The sequence below is a fragment of the Sapajus apella genome, unplaced genomic scaffold (genome assembly GCF_009761245.1).
Source record: "Sapajus apella isolate SASKATOON/1434 unplaced genomic scaffold, GSC_monkey_1.0 scaffold12, whole genome shotgun sequence".
NCBI classification, from domain to species: domain Eukaryota; kingdom Metazoa; phylum Chordata; class Mammalia; order Primates; family Cebidae; genus Sapajus; species Sapajus apella.
In genome coordinates this window covers 15971646-15985603 of record NW_022436952.1, presented here as the reverse complement: position 1 = coordinate 15985603, position 13958 = coordinate 15971646, and the positions used below count along the sequence as shown (strand labels likewise).

The 13958-nt window shown below is 53.1% G+C and overlaps 1 protein-coding gene across 2 annotated transcripts in view; it reads right to left on the bottom strand.

The window, feature by feature from the left end:
• Positions 1-13958, bottom strand: part of PITPNM3 (PITPNM family member 3) — a 108591-nt gene that overhangs the window by 25287 nt on the left and 69346 nt on the right. The window contains exons 5-9 of one of the 2 annotated variants that reach the window (XM_032280145.1): positions 7212-7288; positions 6532-6767; positions 1818-2007; positions 1248-1370; positions 321-502 (exon numbers count right to left, since the gene is read on the bottom strand). In XM_032280145.1, coding sequence (XP_032136036.1) covers positions 321-502; positions 1248-1370; positions 1818-2007; positions 6532-6767; positions 7212-7288 — 808 coding nt within the window. Of the gene's footprint in view, positions 1-320; positions 503-1247; positions 1371-1817; positions 2008-6531; positions 6807-7211; positions 7289-13958 lie in introns of both variants that reach the window. The other variant, XM_032280146.1, reaches the window with a different exon arrangement.

Sequence of the window (13958 nt, the reverse complement as noted above, 5' to 3'; positions counted from 1 at the left end):
GGTTCTTAAAACCAGCCAGTGAGGTAGGCTGGGCACCATTACCTTTTTGCAGAAGAAAGGCTGAGGCTCAGAAAAAGACTACTGTTTCCAGCCTCTCTGCAAGTCAGAGCAGAGCAGGGACAGAGAGCAGGTAACAGAGTCTCAGTATAGGGCTGATGGCAAGTGGCCTTTGCCCTAGGATTTCAATGCTTATGTATGGGCCCCCATGCAAGGGCCTGGGACATATGACTGGTCACCGCCCTCCCAGTTGACTCTGAGCCAAGGTCTTCTTGCTCCTGGGTGCATTGACAGAAAGCCAGAAGGGGACAGAGAGGGGCTACCTTGAGAGGAAGGCGTGGTGCTGGGTGATGGTCTCACAGTCATAGGTGGAGGAGTCACTCTGTTTCCGCGGCAGCGGCCTCTTGGATTCCTCATCCTCCAACCCGCTGGAGACGTCAATGTTGCTCTTGCTGAGACGCTTGCTGCTGGCCAGGCTGCAATCCTTCTCCCCAATTGGGGTGTCCTTTGGGACCGAGCAGGGGACAGGAGAGCAGAAGACTGTTGTCACAGGAGACTCTGGGCTCTGTTTCCTCCCACAAGCACAAATCAGCCCCTTCATCCTAAGATGTGAGGGGCCACACTTCTTCCAAAAGACACAAGGAAGCCACATCACAATAATGGCAGGATTTGAGGCATAGGCTCTCTCCTACACCCACAGGAATTGACATTCCAGCTGGGATGCTGGACAGTTGTCGAAGGAGCCAAATCCAACTCAGCCCTCTCCAGGCCTCAGTTTCCCCGCCTGTCGTAATAATCCCCTGCTACTCTTGTAGAATTACGGTACACTTCTTTTTTTTGAAAGGGAGCCTAGCTCCATCACCCAGGCTGGTGTGCAACGGCGTGATCTTGGCTCACTGCAACCTCTGCCTCCTGGGTTCAAGTGACTCTCCTGCCTCAGCGTCCTGAGTAGCTGCGATTATAAGCGCCCACCACCACACCTGGCTGATTTTTGTATTTTTAGTAGAGACGGGGTTTCACTATGTTGTCCAGGATGGTCTCAAACTCCTGACCTCAAGTGATCCAACCACCTCAGCCTCCCAACATGCTGGGATTACAGGCCTGAGCCACTGCGCCTGGCCAGATTATGATATACTTCTTTGTAACCTGGATGTCATGGTGCCAATGTGGAGAACCAGCACTCCCTCCCCAAGGGGTGGCCCCTGATCCCCCGGGTGTGCCCCGCCCACAGTCCTGCACCCCAGCCGCACCTGGGTGCTGCTGATGCTCCCCTTCCGGCTGCTGCTGGCAGGGCTGTCCCCGGAGGGCCCCGCACTGTAGCAGATGGCATCAAAGGCCAGGAGGCCGCCCACGCAGTCCCCGATGAGACATACCTGGAAGAGACGCAGCTGGGACTCAGGCCTGCCTATGACTGACCCCATACACCCACACCCAGACAGAGCAATGCTGCCTCCCCTCAGGAGAATGAGGAACTCGTCCTTGGAAGCCATTGAGAGAGCTCAATTGGGAAGCAGTGCTCAAACTGGGGGGTCAGGGCTGACGTTGGCCCAGGTCAGCCCAAGGACAGGGAGTAGGCTACTATCAGGGGTCAGATCTCAGCTAGAGAGCAGTATGGGCTCAGAATCAGAACTCAGACTGCTGATCTCCTCAGTTTTTCTATCTGTAAAATGAGGGTAAACCCAGAGCTCTCCAAAGCTGCCTCTCAGCTCCGATGCTGATTCTAGAACAGCCTGGCCTTGGTCCTTTCAGTAGATTCCAGCCTCTCCCAGGCAGAGGCCAGAACAGGGGAGGGGAGAGGAGGGAAGGGCGGGCTGTCCTACCTGCCCACTGAAGCCAATCCCATCGGAGGACTTGAGGAACTCTCTGTACACCTGGTTGGCTCGCTCGATGACGGTGGCGACAGCATCCTGGTACTGCGGGGAGGAGATGGCCAACAGGGGAAGGGCGGCCAGAGGGACGTGGTCCTGGCTGCTGCTCAAGCAGCCCTCATCGTGGCTGTAGGGGTTCAGGCTGCAGACAGGGGGCCCAAGGTGAGCCCAGCCAGGATTGGGCAGGTTGGCAGGTTTGGGGCTGAGGACCCTTCAGGAGGACCCAGGCAGGAGCCTGGTGACACAGAGCACAGGCAGTGCGGGTAGGGGGGAAGAAGATTCAAGCCTACACTGACTCGCTGTGTGTCCTTCCTGTGCTGGCCATGGGCATGGGCCCTGGGGTCCCTGTGACTGCAGAGCTCTCTTATCCTCTTATGCTCGACCCCAAAGGACACCCCAGTCATAGAGGAAGAAGTCAGCTGAGGAGCCAGCTAGTGTGGAACAGGTGGGAACAAATCATCACGGCAGACTTCCTGGAGGAGGTGGGGCTTGAACTAGGCCTCAAGAAAGGCTTTGGAGAAGCTGGGAAAGGAGGAGAGAGGCCATGCCAGGCATGGGGTCCACATTTTGGCTATAGCTTGGAGCTGGGCACATGGTTGCAGACAGGATGTCTTCATTGTGTCACTGGGAGAAGATCGGAGCTTTCTTCAGCTTCGCAGAAAGTTCTGAGACCCCAGAGGGGGCTGACAGCCTGCCCAAGAGTGTCCAGCCAGCAGATTGTCCAGACTTTACACTGATGCCCTCAACACCCTACCATCCCACTAGGAAATCCCTCCCTCTCTGGGCAGCTCAGATGCACCTGAGACCAGTGCCTCTGAGCAACTCGCCCCTGCCTGTCCCCACCTCCGCTTCTGTTCCCTGGGGCTTCTGACCCAGATGTACTATGGGACCTGGCTGGTCAGGAAAGACCACAGAGGGAGGCTGGGAACTCTCCACCTCTGCCCAGGGCCTGCCCTTCCCCCTTAGCCCAAGCTCAGGCTAATGGAGCCCAGTGCAGACCCCACTGGGACTCCACAGACTCCGGGGCAGGTGACAGGGCCCAGGCACTCTCAGCAGGTGGCAGAGTCCTCGTGGTGTACAAGGCTGGCCCTGTCAGCCATTCCTCATCTCCAAAGAACACAAATTAGAGGAAGCAGGCCTCGATTGCAGCCGGAGAGATTTTAATTAGCTGAGAAAGAGCTCCCTCCCAGTCGTGATTACAGGGTGATGAATGGCCCTGGCGAGGAGCTGCCTGGGGGAGAAGTAAGCTCCCTCCTGCTGGTCCCATGAATGGCCCAGCCATCCATCTTCCTGGAGATAGGGGTGACCCAGCTCTGGAGGTCAGATGTCCTGGGGGCAGGTAGGGGGTTCCTGAGATGGATGATGAACTAGCTGAGTGAAGTCCTGGTCTGTCAGAGTGACAAGGGAACGCGCTGTGCCGCCAGCTCAGCAGTGAGCAGGTGTTGGAGATGCAGATTCCAGGGCGCCTCCCTCCTGAATCAGCCACTGTTGGGGTGAGGTGTGGACATCTCACAGTTTCACAAGAATCACACCAGGGATTTAGGCAATTAGCCAAGCTGCGGAACTATGGACCTCATCTCCTTCCTTCCTTCCAACTCAGATGGAGATCTGCCTGCAATTCCTGTTGGTGTCCAAGGAACGCAGATAAATCAGAGTCTCTGACTTTCCCTGAATCCAGAGGGGGAAAAGGAAGCCCCAGGAAAGGGAAGGCGGTTGGCCATGCTCTCTTCTGATCAGCTGGAAGCTCCAGGATGAGGGACTTGAGCCCTCCTCGCACTGAGTGCTTCTCAGAACCTCATCTGGCTGAGAACACTGGCTCCCATTCTCCTGGGGAATCGGGAGTGTGGTCTACCCCACAGACCTGGCATCCTACTGGGGACCTCTTCCCACTCTCCCCAGCCCCGGAGCCCCAGGGTATGAGGGCCCTGCTTGACAGCTGGGCTCTGCAGCAGCCCCAAGTCCCTGGTGGGGTCCTGTGAGGGGAGAGGCAGAGTAGAGGTGCAGTGGCCTCCCTCCTGCCCCTAACTGAAAGTTCCCAGCTGCCAGCTGCCAGCCCCAGTGATCTGCCAAATGCCTATAGGATTTGGGCCCTGCAGGCATTTGGGTCATTTTCTGCACATATGACTGCTGAGAATCCAGGTATCCACCTGGCCCCAGGCACGCACCTTTAGCTAGTTTGACAGGACAGGCAGGAGGGGAGCACTGCGGCCCTCGAGGCCTGGAACAGTGGGTGGATCTCCCAGAAGCCCCATACCCTGGAGGTCCCCTGGTCACTCAGTTTGTCCCCCACAGGTACCAGGCCCCACAGTGGATGTGTCAGCATCAGCACTGAACAAGCTGCACAGCGCTCAGCCAGCCCTCCTGTACACATCATCCTTCCTTTCTCCCCACCAGCTCGGTTCTCTGCTGGAAGTTGGAAGTCTCCTTCCCCAGCCCACTCTCCACCTGCAGAGAGAGCCCCTCTTCCAGCCAGGAGGAAGATGATGTGAGTCACGGCTAGCATCCCCAAGGCTGGCATCCCCACGGTTAGCATCTCCATGGCTGGCATCCCCATGGCTAGTCTCCCTGAGGCTAGCATCCCCATGGCTGGATCCCCACAGCCAGCATCCCCAAGGCTGGTATCCCCACAGCAAGAATCCCTGAGGCTAGTATCCCCATAGCTAGATCCCCACAGATGGCATCCCCAAAGCTGGCATCCCCAAGGTTAGCATCCCCATGTGCTTTCTACGTTCTGGACACTGTGTTGAATGCTTCACACACATGAGCACACAGAATCTTCATAACAACCCGGAGAGGTTATTTACTATGGTTACTTTCGTTGCATAGATTAGGAAACTGAGACAGGGAGAGGTGAAACAACTTCCCCCAGTCACATAGCCAGGATGCAAACCCAGGCTGGCCTGAGAGGCCACACACTTAACCAAGATATGTACACCCAAAAGTCACTCCTCCAGGAAGTCCTCTCTGGCCTTTCTCAGAGAGCCCACAATGCCCTATTCCTCCTCCATCACAGCAGTGAGATACTATGAGGTAGGTAGGTAGGTAGGTAGGTAGGTAGGTAGATAGATAGATGGATGAATGGATGGATAGAGTGATGGGGCTAGATGGATGGATAGACAAATAGGACAGACAGATAACAGATGGTTGAATGGATAGAGTGATAAGGGATGGATAGCTAGATAATGGATGGATGAATAGGGTGATAGGGGATGGATGGATGGATAGATTAGATAGATAATAGATGGCTAGAGTGATAGGGGATAGATAGAGGGATAGATAAATTGGATGGATGGATAGATAGATAGATATGGATGGATGAATAGGGTGACAGGGGATGGATGGATATATAGGAGATGGATAGAGTGATAGGGGATGGATGGAGGAATAGATGGATGGATGGATGGATGGATGGATGGATGGATAGATAGATAGACAAGTTTTTTCCACAATTCCTGGCTCCCATATCCCTTATTATAATATTGGAGCACTTTAGGCCTCAGGAGCAGGCCTTGGAAAACAGAATCAATCCCTCTGTCTGTCTCTCTCTCTGTCTCTCTCTCTGACCTCTGGCATTCTCCTGCCCTCCTTGTATTCTCTCCCCAGGCAGGAACTCTCCCCCACCTTTCTGTCTTGCAGCTGGCTATAAAGAAATTCTCTGATCTCCCTCGTCTGATTTAGGTCATGAGACCTTCATTTCAGAAGGAGTCCTGCTCCATACCCAGGAGAAGGGAATGCTGCAGAGAGGCCAAGAAGAATCTGAGCAGACAGGCCCTGCTGGGTTCCCTACCAGGGCTGAGTCTGAGACCCTTGTGGTCCAACCACATTTCTTTGTTGTCAGTCATGCCTAGCCAATGCCACCTCCATTAAAGGGTGGAAAGGACAGGAGAGCTTCCTGCGATCTGAACACGTGGAGGTTCCTTGAGGGTGGCACATGCAGGGAAGCTCCGCCCCTTCCCCCATACCTCACCCTATGCATCCCTTCATCTGCCTCCTTTATCAAACACCAGTTAATATGATTAGGCGTTTTCCTGAGTTCTGTGAGCCGATCTAGCAATTAATTGAACCCAGTGACAGGGTTGTGAGAACCCCAACTTGAAGCTAGGCCGTCTGAAGCACAGGTAAAACAAACTGGAGCATGCTCTTGGTATCAGAAGTTTGGGGCAGTTTGTGGGACCAAGCTTTCGCCCCATGGGATCTGACGCTATCTCCAGGTAGACAGTGACGGGATTGAATCGGAGGGCACCCAGCTGGTGTCCATAGCAGAACTGATTGCTTGGTGTGTACGGAAACAGCCCCTCCCATGTGGCCCCAGAAATCTTCTGTGTTGACTGTTATGGTGTGAGAGCAAAGGAGAAACACCGTTCGTGTTTTCAAATTCCTACTTGGTTGCAATTGCGTGGCCGAGTGTGACTCCTGTCTCCACTGGCTGGGCCACCATGGGGGAAATGGCTTGAGCTTTCATGGGGACCTCAGCACACCCAGGCCCAGGCAGAGGACAATTCCCAGCCCCTTCCACCAGAGATGCTTGTGTTTCATCAGGATCTGACATCCCAGACAGGGCTTGCAGGTACCCACCTGCCCACGGGGTCCATGTTGCAGGGGCAGCCCCTCTACTTAGTTGCCCCACCAACCCCATCCAGCCCCAACCAAGCAGAAATGGACTCACTGAGAGACGAGTGAGAAAGCTTCAGAGCAGATAGCAGGACAGGGGACGAACTTGATGAGGATGTGGCCCAGGGCAGCAGGGAAGTGGGCTCGTGTGACCTTCTCCAGCACGGAGCTGAAGGTGTGGATGTCGGCTGCCTTGCAGGACGGGTCCCCGGTGCCAGTGTCCAGGACGTTGCCCCCATGCAGCACCAGCAGGAGGACGTGTGTCTTGCAGGAGCGCTGCGGGCAGCCTTCCTGAGAGCCATGTCGGTTGATATAGAGAAAGAGAGGCGGCTGGGGATGGAGGAGGCACACAGGGACATACACACACACACACACACACACATACAGGGAGACTGAGGCCAGAGAAGTAGGCACTATATCCAGCCTTTCTCAGCTCCAATTTGAGTGGCAGTCTCAGCTCTACTACGCCCAGCTATGTGATAGAACCTCTGGTGCATTCAGAGTGAGGAAAGGGCACAGGCTGCCAGGAGTCATGTCTGAGCAGGAAGGAGTCTCAAGAGACCCTTCCTTTTCATATGGGAACCCAAAGCCCAGAGAAGGACAGGGACCAGCCCAGGGTCACACAGCCAGTCAGATGAAGAGCTGGAAGAAAACGAGGCTGCCTGTTATCCAAGGGCTCTTCCTAAAATCCTGGCCTCTGAGATGGCCCCAGACACGCCCCAAAACCCAGCCCACCTCACTGTCTTCATGGATCTCAATGCTTCCCTGGGCAGGGAACCTCTGTCTTCTCAAGGAAACCCGGTACAGTTCTCCTGCAGAGGGAAAGAGGAGAGCTCAGCATGTCCAGGCTTCCCCAAAGCAACCAGACACTCCCTGGGCCCAGCTGGCCCTAAGGGTGAGGCCTTGGCTTACATCATAGAGCAGCTCAGGTTAGTTACAGCCTGGAGCTAGGGAGTCACCCCAACCAGGCCCCGCCTCGGAAACCAACATGTCATGAAACCCTTTCTCCTCACAAGGAAAGGAAGGCCAGCAGAGTAGGGCCATCCTGGTTGGTGCTCCTGAAAGGAGAGGCTTCCTCAAAAGGAATCAGCCCGCGTTTCTTCACCTCGATAGGAACCAGCCCACGTTTCTTCACCTCGAAAGGAACAGCCCGCGTTTCTTCACCTCGATAGGAACCAGCCCGCGTTTCTTCACCTCGAAAGGAACAGCCCGCGTTGCTTCACCTCGAAAGGAACAGCCCGCGTTGCTTCACCTCGATAGGAACCAGCCCGCGTTTCTTCACCTCGAAAGGAACAGCCCGCGTTTCTTCACCTCGATAGGAACCAGCCCGCGTTTCTTCACCTCGAAAGGAACCAGCCCGCGTTGCTTCACCTCAAAAGGAACCAGCCCGCGTTGCTTCACCTCGATAGGAACCAGCCCGCGTTGCTTCACCTCGAAAGGAACAGCCCGCGTTGCTTCACCTCGATAGGAGCCAGCCCGCGTTGCTTCAACTCCATCAGCAGCAATAGTGTGAGAACCTACTGAGGACTTCCACTTCCAGTTATGGACGGTGATTTGAGCCAAGCCTCCCGCTGAGGACAACTGGAAGAGCTGGTGTGAAGGCACATTTTATGCACCAACTTTTGACTGAGCTCAGAGATGCCCAGGTAGCTGGTAAAACATGTTATCTGGGTCTATCGGTGACGTATTTCACAAGAGATTGGCATTTGAAGCGGTGGGTGAAGGAGACTGGCCCTCACAGTGGGGGTGAGTACCCTGTGGTCTGCAGAGGGCCTGAACAGAACAAAACAATGCAGGCAGGGAGGACTCACTCTTCTCAAGCCCAGACCTCCATCTCCTGCCCTCACAGTCAGCACTCCTGGTTCTCTGGCCTTAGGACTTGAACTGGTATTCATGCCCTTGTCTCCCCTGGTTCTCAGGCCCTTAGACTCGGGCCGGAACTACACCAGAGGCTTTCCTGGGCCTCCCAACCACCAGGCAGCAGATCAGGGAACATCTCAGCCTCCATCATCACAAAAGCCAGTCCCTCATAATAAATCTCTTTTGATACATCTGTGTGTATATCCTTTCAGTTCTGTTTCTCCAGAGAACCCTAATTCAGCTAGGTAAATCCTTAAAAAAAAAATCTGGCCCGGCATGGTGTCTCACACCTGTAATTCCAGTACTTTGGGAGGCCCGGGTGGGTGGATCAAGAGGTCAGGGGATCAAGACCATCCTGGCCAACATAGTGAGACCCCGTCTCTACTAAAAATACAAAAAAAAATTAGCCGGGTTTGGTGGTGCGCCCCTGTAACCCCAGCTATTTGAGAGGCTGAGGCAGCAGAATTGCTTGAACTTGGGAGGCAGAGGCTGCAGTGGGCCGAGATCACATGACTGCACTCCAGCCTGGGCGATAAGAGTGAGACTCCACCTCAAAAAAACCAAAAATCTGTTTTAAGTTATCAGAGAGATAATACAGACTTGAATTATGGGACCAATTTCCAGGGAAGGTAGACTCCCAGAGAGGTAAGGTCAGCATTTGAAACAGTCTTGGCATCACCCATGAGCTTTGGGGTAAAGCTGGCCTTTGGCAGAAATCTCTCCTTGCTCCTCTGAGCAGGCTGGGATCAACACCTCCCCCTTCAAGAAGTCCTTATTGGCTCCTAGCCCTCCCTGAGCTCTCATTTCCCTAACAAAGAATTCAGTAAGCCACAGCCATGGACCAAATCTGCCCCACTGCCTGTTTTTGTAAATAAAGTTTTATTGGAACACACCCATGTTCATTCATTTACATACTGTCTATGGCAGGTGGCTTTCGTGCCACAGTAGCAGAGTAGTTGCAGCAGACACCTCACAGCTCACAAAGCTGAGAATATTTATTATCTGGCCCTTTCCAGAAATGTTTGTCAACCCCTGATCTAACACCTGCACTCCTGAATGTCATGACACTGGTTGGACTCCTGCGTGGAGAAACTTCAAAGGCATCCAACAGCCACCCCAGAGCCCCCACCCAAATGCTTCCTGCCACTCTGAGGACTCCCTCCTGCCATCAGGCTGCCTTCAGCTCCTCTCCTTCCTCCCCCATGAGATGGATACTATCTCCTGTGTGTGGCTAAAACCTACACCCAAGCTGAACCACCTGTTTGTCTTCAGTGAGGAGGAACTGGCTCATCTCTTAAGGTCAAAGGTTCTAGATGAGGCTGGCCCTTGCCTTCTTCACAACCCCGCACCCCCCCACACACACCAGAGCCTGCTGCTCCCCTCTAGGAGTCACATCTGGGGAGGGTCCTTCCAGGGGCTTTGAGGGCAACCCTAGGCACCCTGCCAACATCCCCTCACCATGACTGGCCACAGGGGAGGAGACCTCTACAGAGAACTGCAAATGAGCAGCTTTTCTCAGCAGTGAAGGGCATTTCTGAAATATTCTGTCCTCACAGACACAATCACGGTCAAAGGGCAGCTGCTTTATGAGCTCGGAGCTGCTGCCCGCATAGACAGGAAATCGTTTCGGAAATGATGGAGGAGGAGGAAAAACTTGTCCTGGGGCCTGGCTCTGCCCAGCACTTCCTAGCATTCTTCCCACGGGCGAGGCTCCCCTGCCTAATTCCTAACTTATCAAAGACCTTGCCGTATGCCATTCAGGACACAGGCATAGGCAAGGACTTCATGACTAAAACATCAAAAGCAATGGCAACAAAAGCCAAAATAGACAAATGGGATCTAATTAAACTAAAGAGCTTCTGCACAGCAAAAGAAACTATCCTTACAGTGAACCAGCAACCAACAGAATGGGAAGAAATTTTTTCAATCCACCCATCTGACAAAGGGCTAATATCCAGAATCTACAAAGAACTAGACAAATTTACAAGAAAAAAACAAACAACCCCGTCAAAAAGTTGGCAAAGGATATGAACAGACACTTCTTAAAAGAAGATATTTATGCAGCCAACAAACATATGAAAGAAAAAGCTCATCATCACTGGTCATCAGAGAAATGCAAATCAAAACCACACTGAGATACCATTTCACGCCAGTTAGAATGGCTATCATTAAAAAATAAGAAGACAACAGATGCTGGAGAGGATGTGGAGAAATAGGAATGCTTTTACACTGTTGGTGGGAATGTAAATTAGTTCAGCCATCATGGAAGACAGTGTGGCGATTCCTCAAGGATCTAGAAATACAAATACTATTTGACTCAGCAATCCCATTACTGGGTATATACCCAAAGGACTATAAATCATTCTACATGCACACATATGTTTATTGTGGCACTGTTCACAATAAGCAAAGACTTGAAACCAACCCAAATGCCCATCAATGATAGACTGGATAAAGAAAATGTGGCACACGTATACCATGGAATACTATGCAGCCATAAAAAAGGATGAGTTCATGTCCTTTGCAGGGGCATGGATGAAGCTGGAAACCATCATTCTCAGCAAACTGACCCAAGAACAGAAAACCAAACACTGCATGTTCTCATTCATAAGTGGGAGTTGAACAATGAGAACACATGGATGCAGGGAGCGGAACATCACACACTGGGGCCTGTTGGGGGGTGGGGGGGCTAGGGGAGGGATGGTAGGGGGTGGGGGGTATTGGGGAGGGATAACATTAGGAGAAATACCTAATGTAGATGACGGGGTGATTAATGCAACAAACCATCATGGCATGTGTATACCCACGTAACAAACCTGCATGTTCTGCACATGTGCCCCAGAACTTAAAGTATGACTGATTAAAAAAAAAAAAAGACCTTGCCCTAGGCTTGGCTAGAAGAGACCCAGGCCCTCCCCTCAGGACAGGATGATAACAACAGCAATGGCTCAGCTTTATTAAGTACTTATTATGTCCTGGGCGCTATGTGTGTTACATGGTTCATCCTGTCCAGTCCCCACAATTACTCTCTAAGTCTGAATGATCTTGTTAGTAGCCCCATTTTACAGAAGAGCAAACCAAGGCTCAAACAACCTCTGTCACTTGCCCCACGCACCTTAAAGGTTAAAGCCCAGATATGCCACTGCCAGAGCCCTTTCCACCACATGAAATAGTGCCAGGAGGGAGAGAGTCCGAGTGTGGCTTCCCCGAGACGAAGCACCCACGCTTCATGGTGTGTGCAGCCCTGCGTGCGGCTCTGGGCAGGCTCCGAGTCCAGAGGAACCAGGAGTGAGGGCAGGGCTGAGGTTGGCTCTAGGGCTGGGAGGTGCGTGGTCAAAGCCACAGTCTCTGGATCCAGAATGCCCGGGCTCACATCCTGGCTCTTATCAGTTGTATGACCTGTCTCAGTTTCTTCAACTGGAATATGGGGATAATATAGCAGCTAGCCCGTGGGGTGGTGGTGAGGGGAGATGAGTTCACAGGCATAAAGGGCTTAGAACAGGGTGTGGAACACAGGAAATGTCACGTGGGTTAGCTGCTATTGTTATTATTATTATCCAGGGGACATCTAGGGCACAGAGCCAGGACCACAGCTGACAAGATGGGCTGATGGGGACATTGCTGCCTCCACACTTGCCTGCCCTGGTGCCAAGTTCCTCTCTGAGCCCTGGCAGGCTCCTCAGCCTTGCTGGGCTGGGCGCCTGTTTGCAGTGTGATTACAGGATTAAATGCTGTGATTGCCACAAATTACTATGGCAAGTCTATAAATACATTGCAGGGAAGACATGAGGGTCCTGCTGTCTCCTGGGCACGATGCCCTCTGTTAGGTGGGGGCTGGACCCTGTGCCGTCACGGATTACAAAGGCCAAGGAGCACCTACATCTTTGATCTGTGTGGAGCCAGCTCCGTCGGGACCCCTGTGATGCCCTGGGCATCAAATTGGTGGATGACTGCTGCGTCCTGGCTACCACTGATGTTGAGGCGGTTCCTGGTTCAGCAGGGATAGGAGCCACGGGAGCCACAGGCCAGAGACTGGGCAGCATTGTCCTCAGTATCTCTCACTCCTCCCCAGCAGGAAGGAAGAGTGTCACCTCCTACACTGTTTGGGGACAGAGCCTTGCTTCCTTTCCATGCACAAAAGCCAGGAATGCTTTGCTCTGGGAGATGGAGGAAGGGAGATCTAGCCTGCCAGATTCAGATTCTGGCCCCTTGAGAGGTGACTAACAGGACCAGAACTTCCCCACGGAAAGGCACATCTCCCGTCTTCGTCTTAGCAAAGGGCCCTGGAGACAAGCAGGGGCAGCCACAGGCCGCCTTCCCGGTACCTTGCCCATTGGTCTGTGCTCTTCTAAAAGCCAGACATTCCTACCATAATAATTGAGGCCATTGGCTGTGACTCACACACAAGACATAACTCTTTCACTTTGCTCATGCTGAGCCTCTGCCTGTAAGCCCTTCCTCTTTTTCCAGACTGCCAATCTCCTACTTGTCCTGCAAAACCTTGCTCCATTGCCATCACCTCCAGGAAGCTGTCTTTGATCTATCTAGGCAAAGATGGTTATCTCACACTCTGCTGCACTGGTCCTGGCTTACTTGTCCATTTCCCCATCAGACTGTGGGACCCTTGAGAATAGAGTTTATCAGCTTTCAGAGCCTAGGGTGGCATTTTTGTGAAAACATTTTGGAAGATCCGAGGCTGCACACAGCCTGTGGGACATCTCTGTGCCGTTAAACCCCCATGAGAAATCAGGCTCAGGGAAGCATCATCCACTGAGAAGCACATTTCTTGAAAGTACTCATGGGAACTGGTATGTGAGAACCTCTGGAGATTCTAGAAGACTCTGGCCTGGGTTTTATAATAACACCCCTAGAGGCTCCCCCAGGGCCTCTGGTGACAAGAGCAGCTGGCAGGGGGCCCTCAGGGGTAGAGAGCCACATGCAGGGGACCCCAGGACCTCACCATGAAGCTGCCTGTTTCTTCCCGCTTTCTGTTAATTTCCATGTGCATGTCCCTATTCAGGCTGGGTCCCTGCAGTGCCCGGATTTGGGGCAGGTGCGCCCACAGGTGTTTCTGTGAGAGTGTTCTGTGACGGGCTGTGCAACAGCTCCTGCAGTGCCAGCTCCCAGTATCCTGCTAGCCCCACATCAGGATAGGTGGACTGCCCCGCTCACCATGGCTGCTCCTGATGCCTGAAGAATGGAGCCTATTTTTGCTTAATCACAGCCTTGGAGAGGTACAAATCGTGATCATCCCCTCTAATTACCAATGCGGCACACTGCTCTTGAGACAAAAGCCAAGGTCATCACCCACACACTCAGCACCCTAAGCAAAGCATCACCCCAGCTCAGCCGGGGAGCGTAGCTGTCTCCATCTCTCTTGCTACCAACCTCTGGGGTCCACAGGGGCAGATGCTGAGGGTCCCCAGCTAAAGCTAAACACTCAGTTTCTCCCTCCATCCTTGGCAGTCACTCCCACCCCGCTTACTCACCTCTGGAGTCAACCGAGCAGAGCTAGGCCCAGCCTGAGACCATGTGGCACAGCCTGAGAAGTAGCTACAAAAGTATCTCATCCCCTGTGAGCTAGTGGAAGCTTCTCCATGGGTGGAAATATAGTTTTTTTTT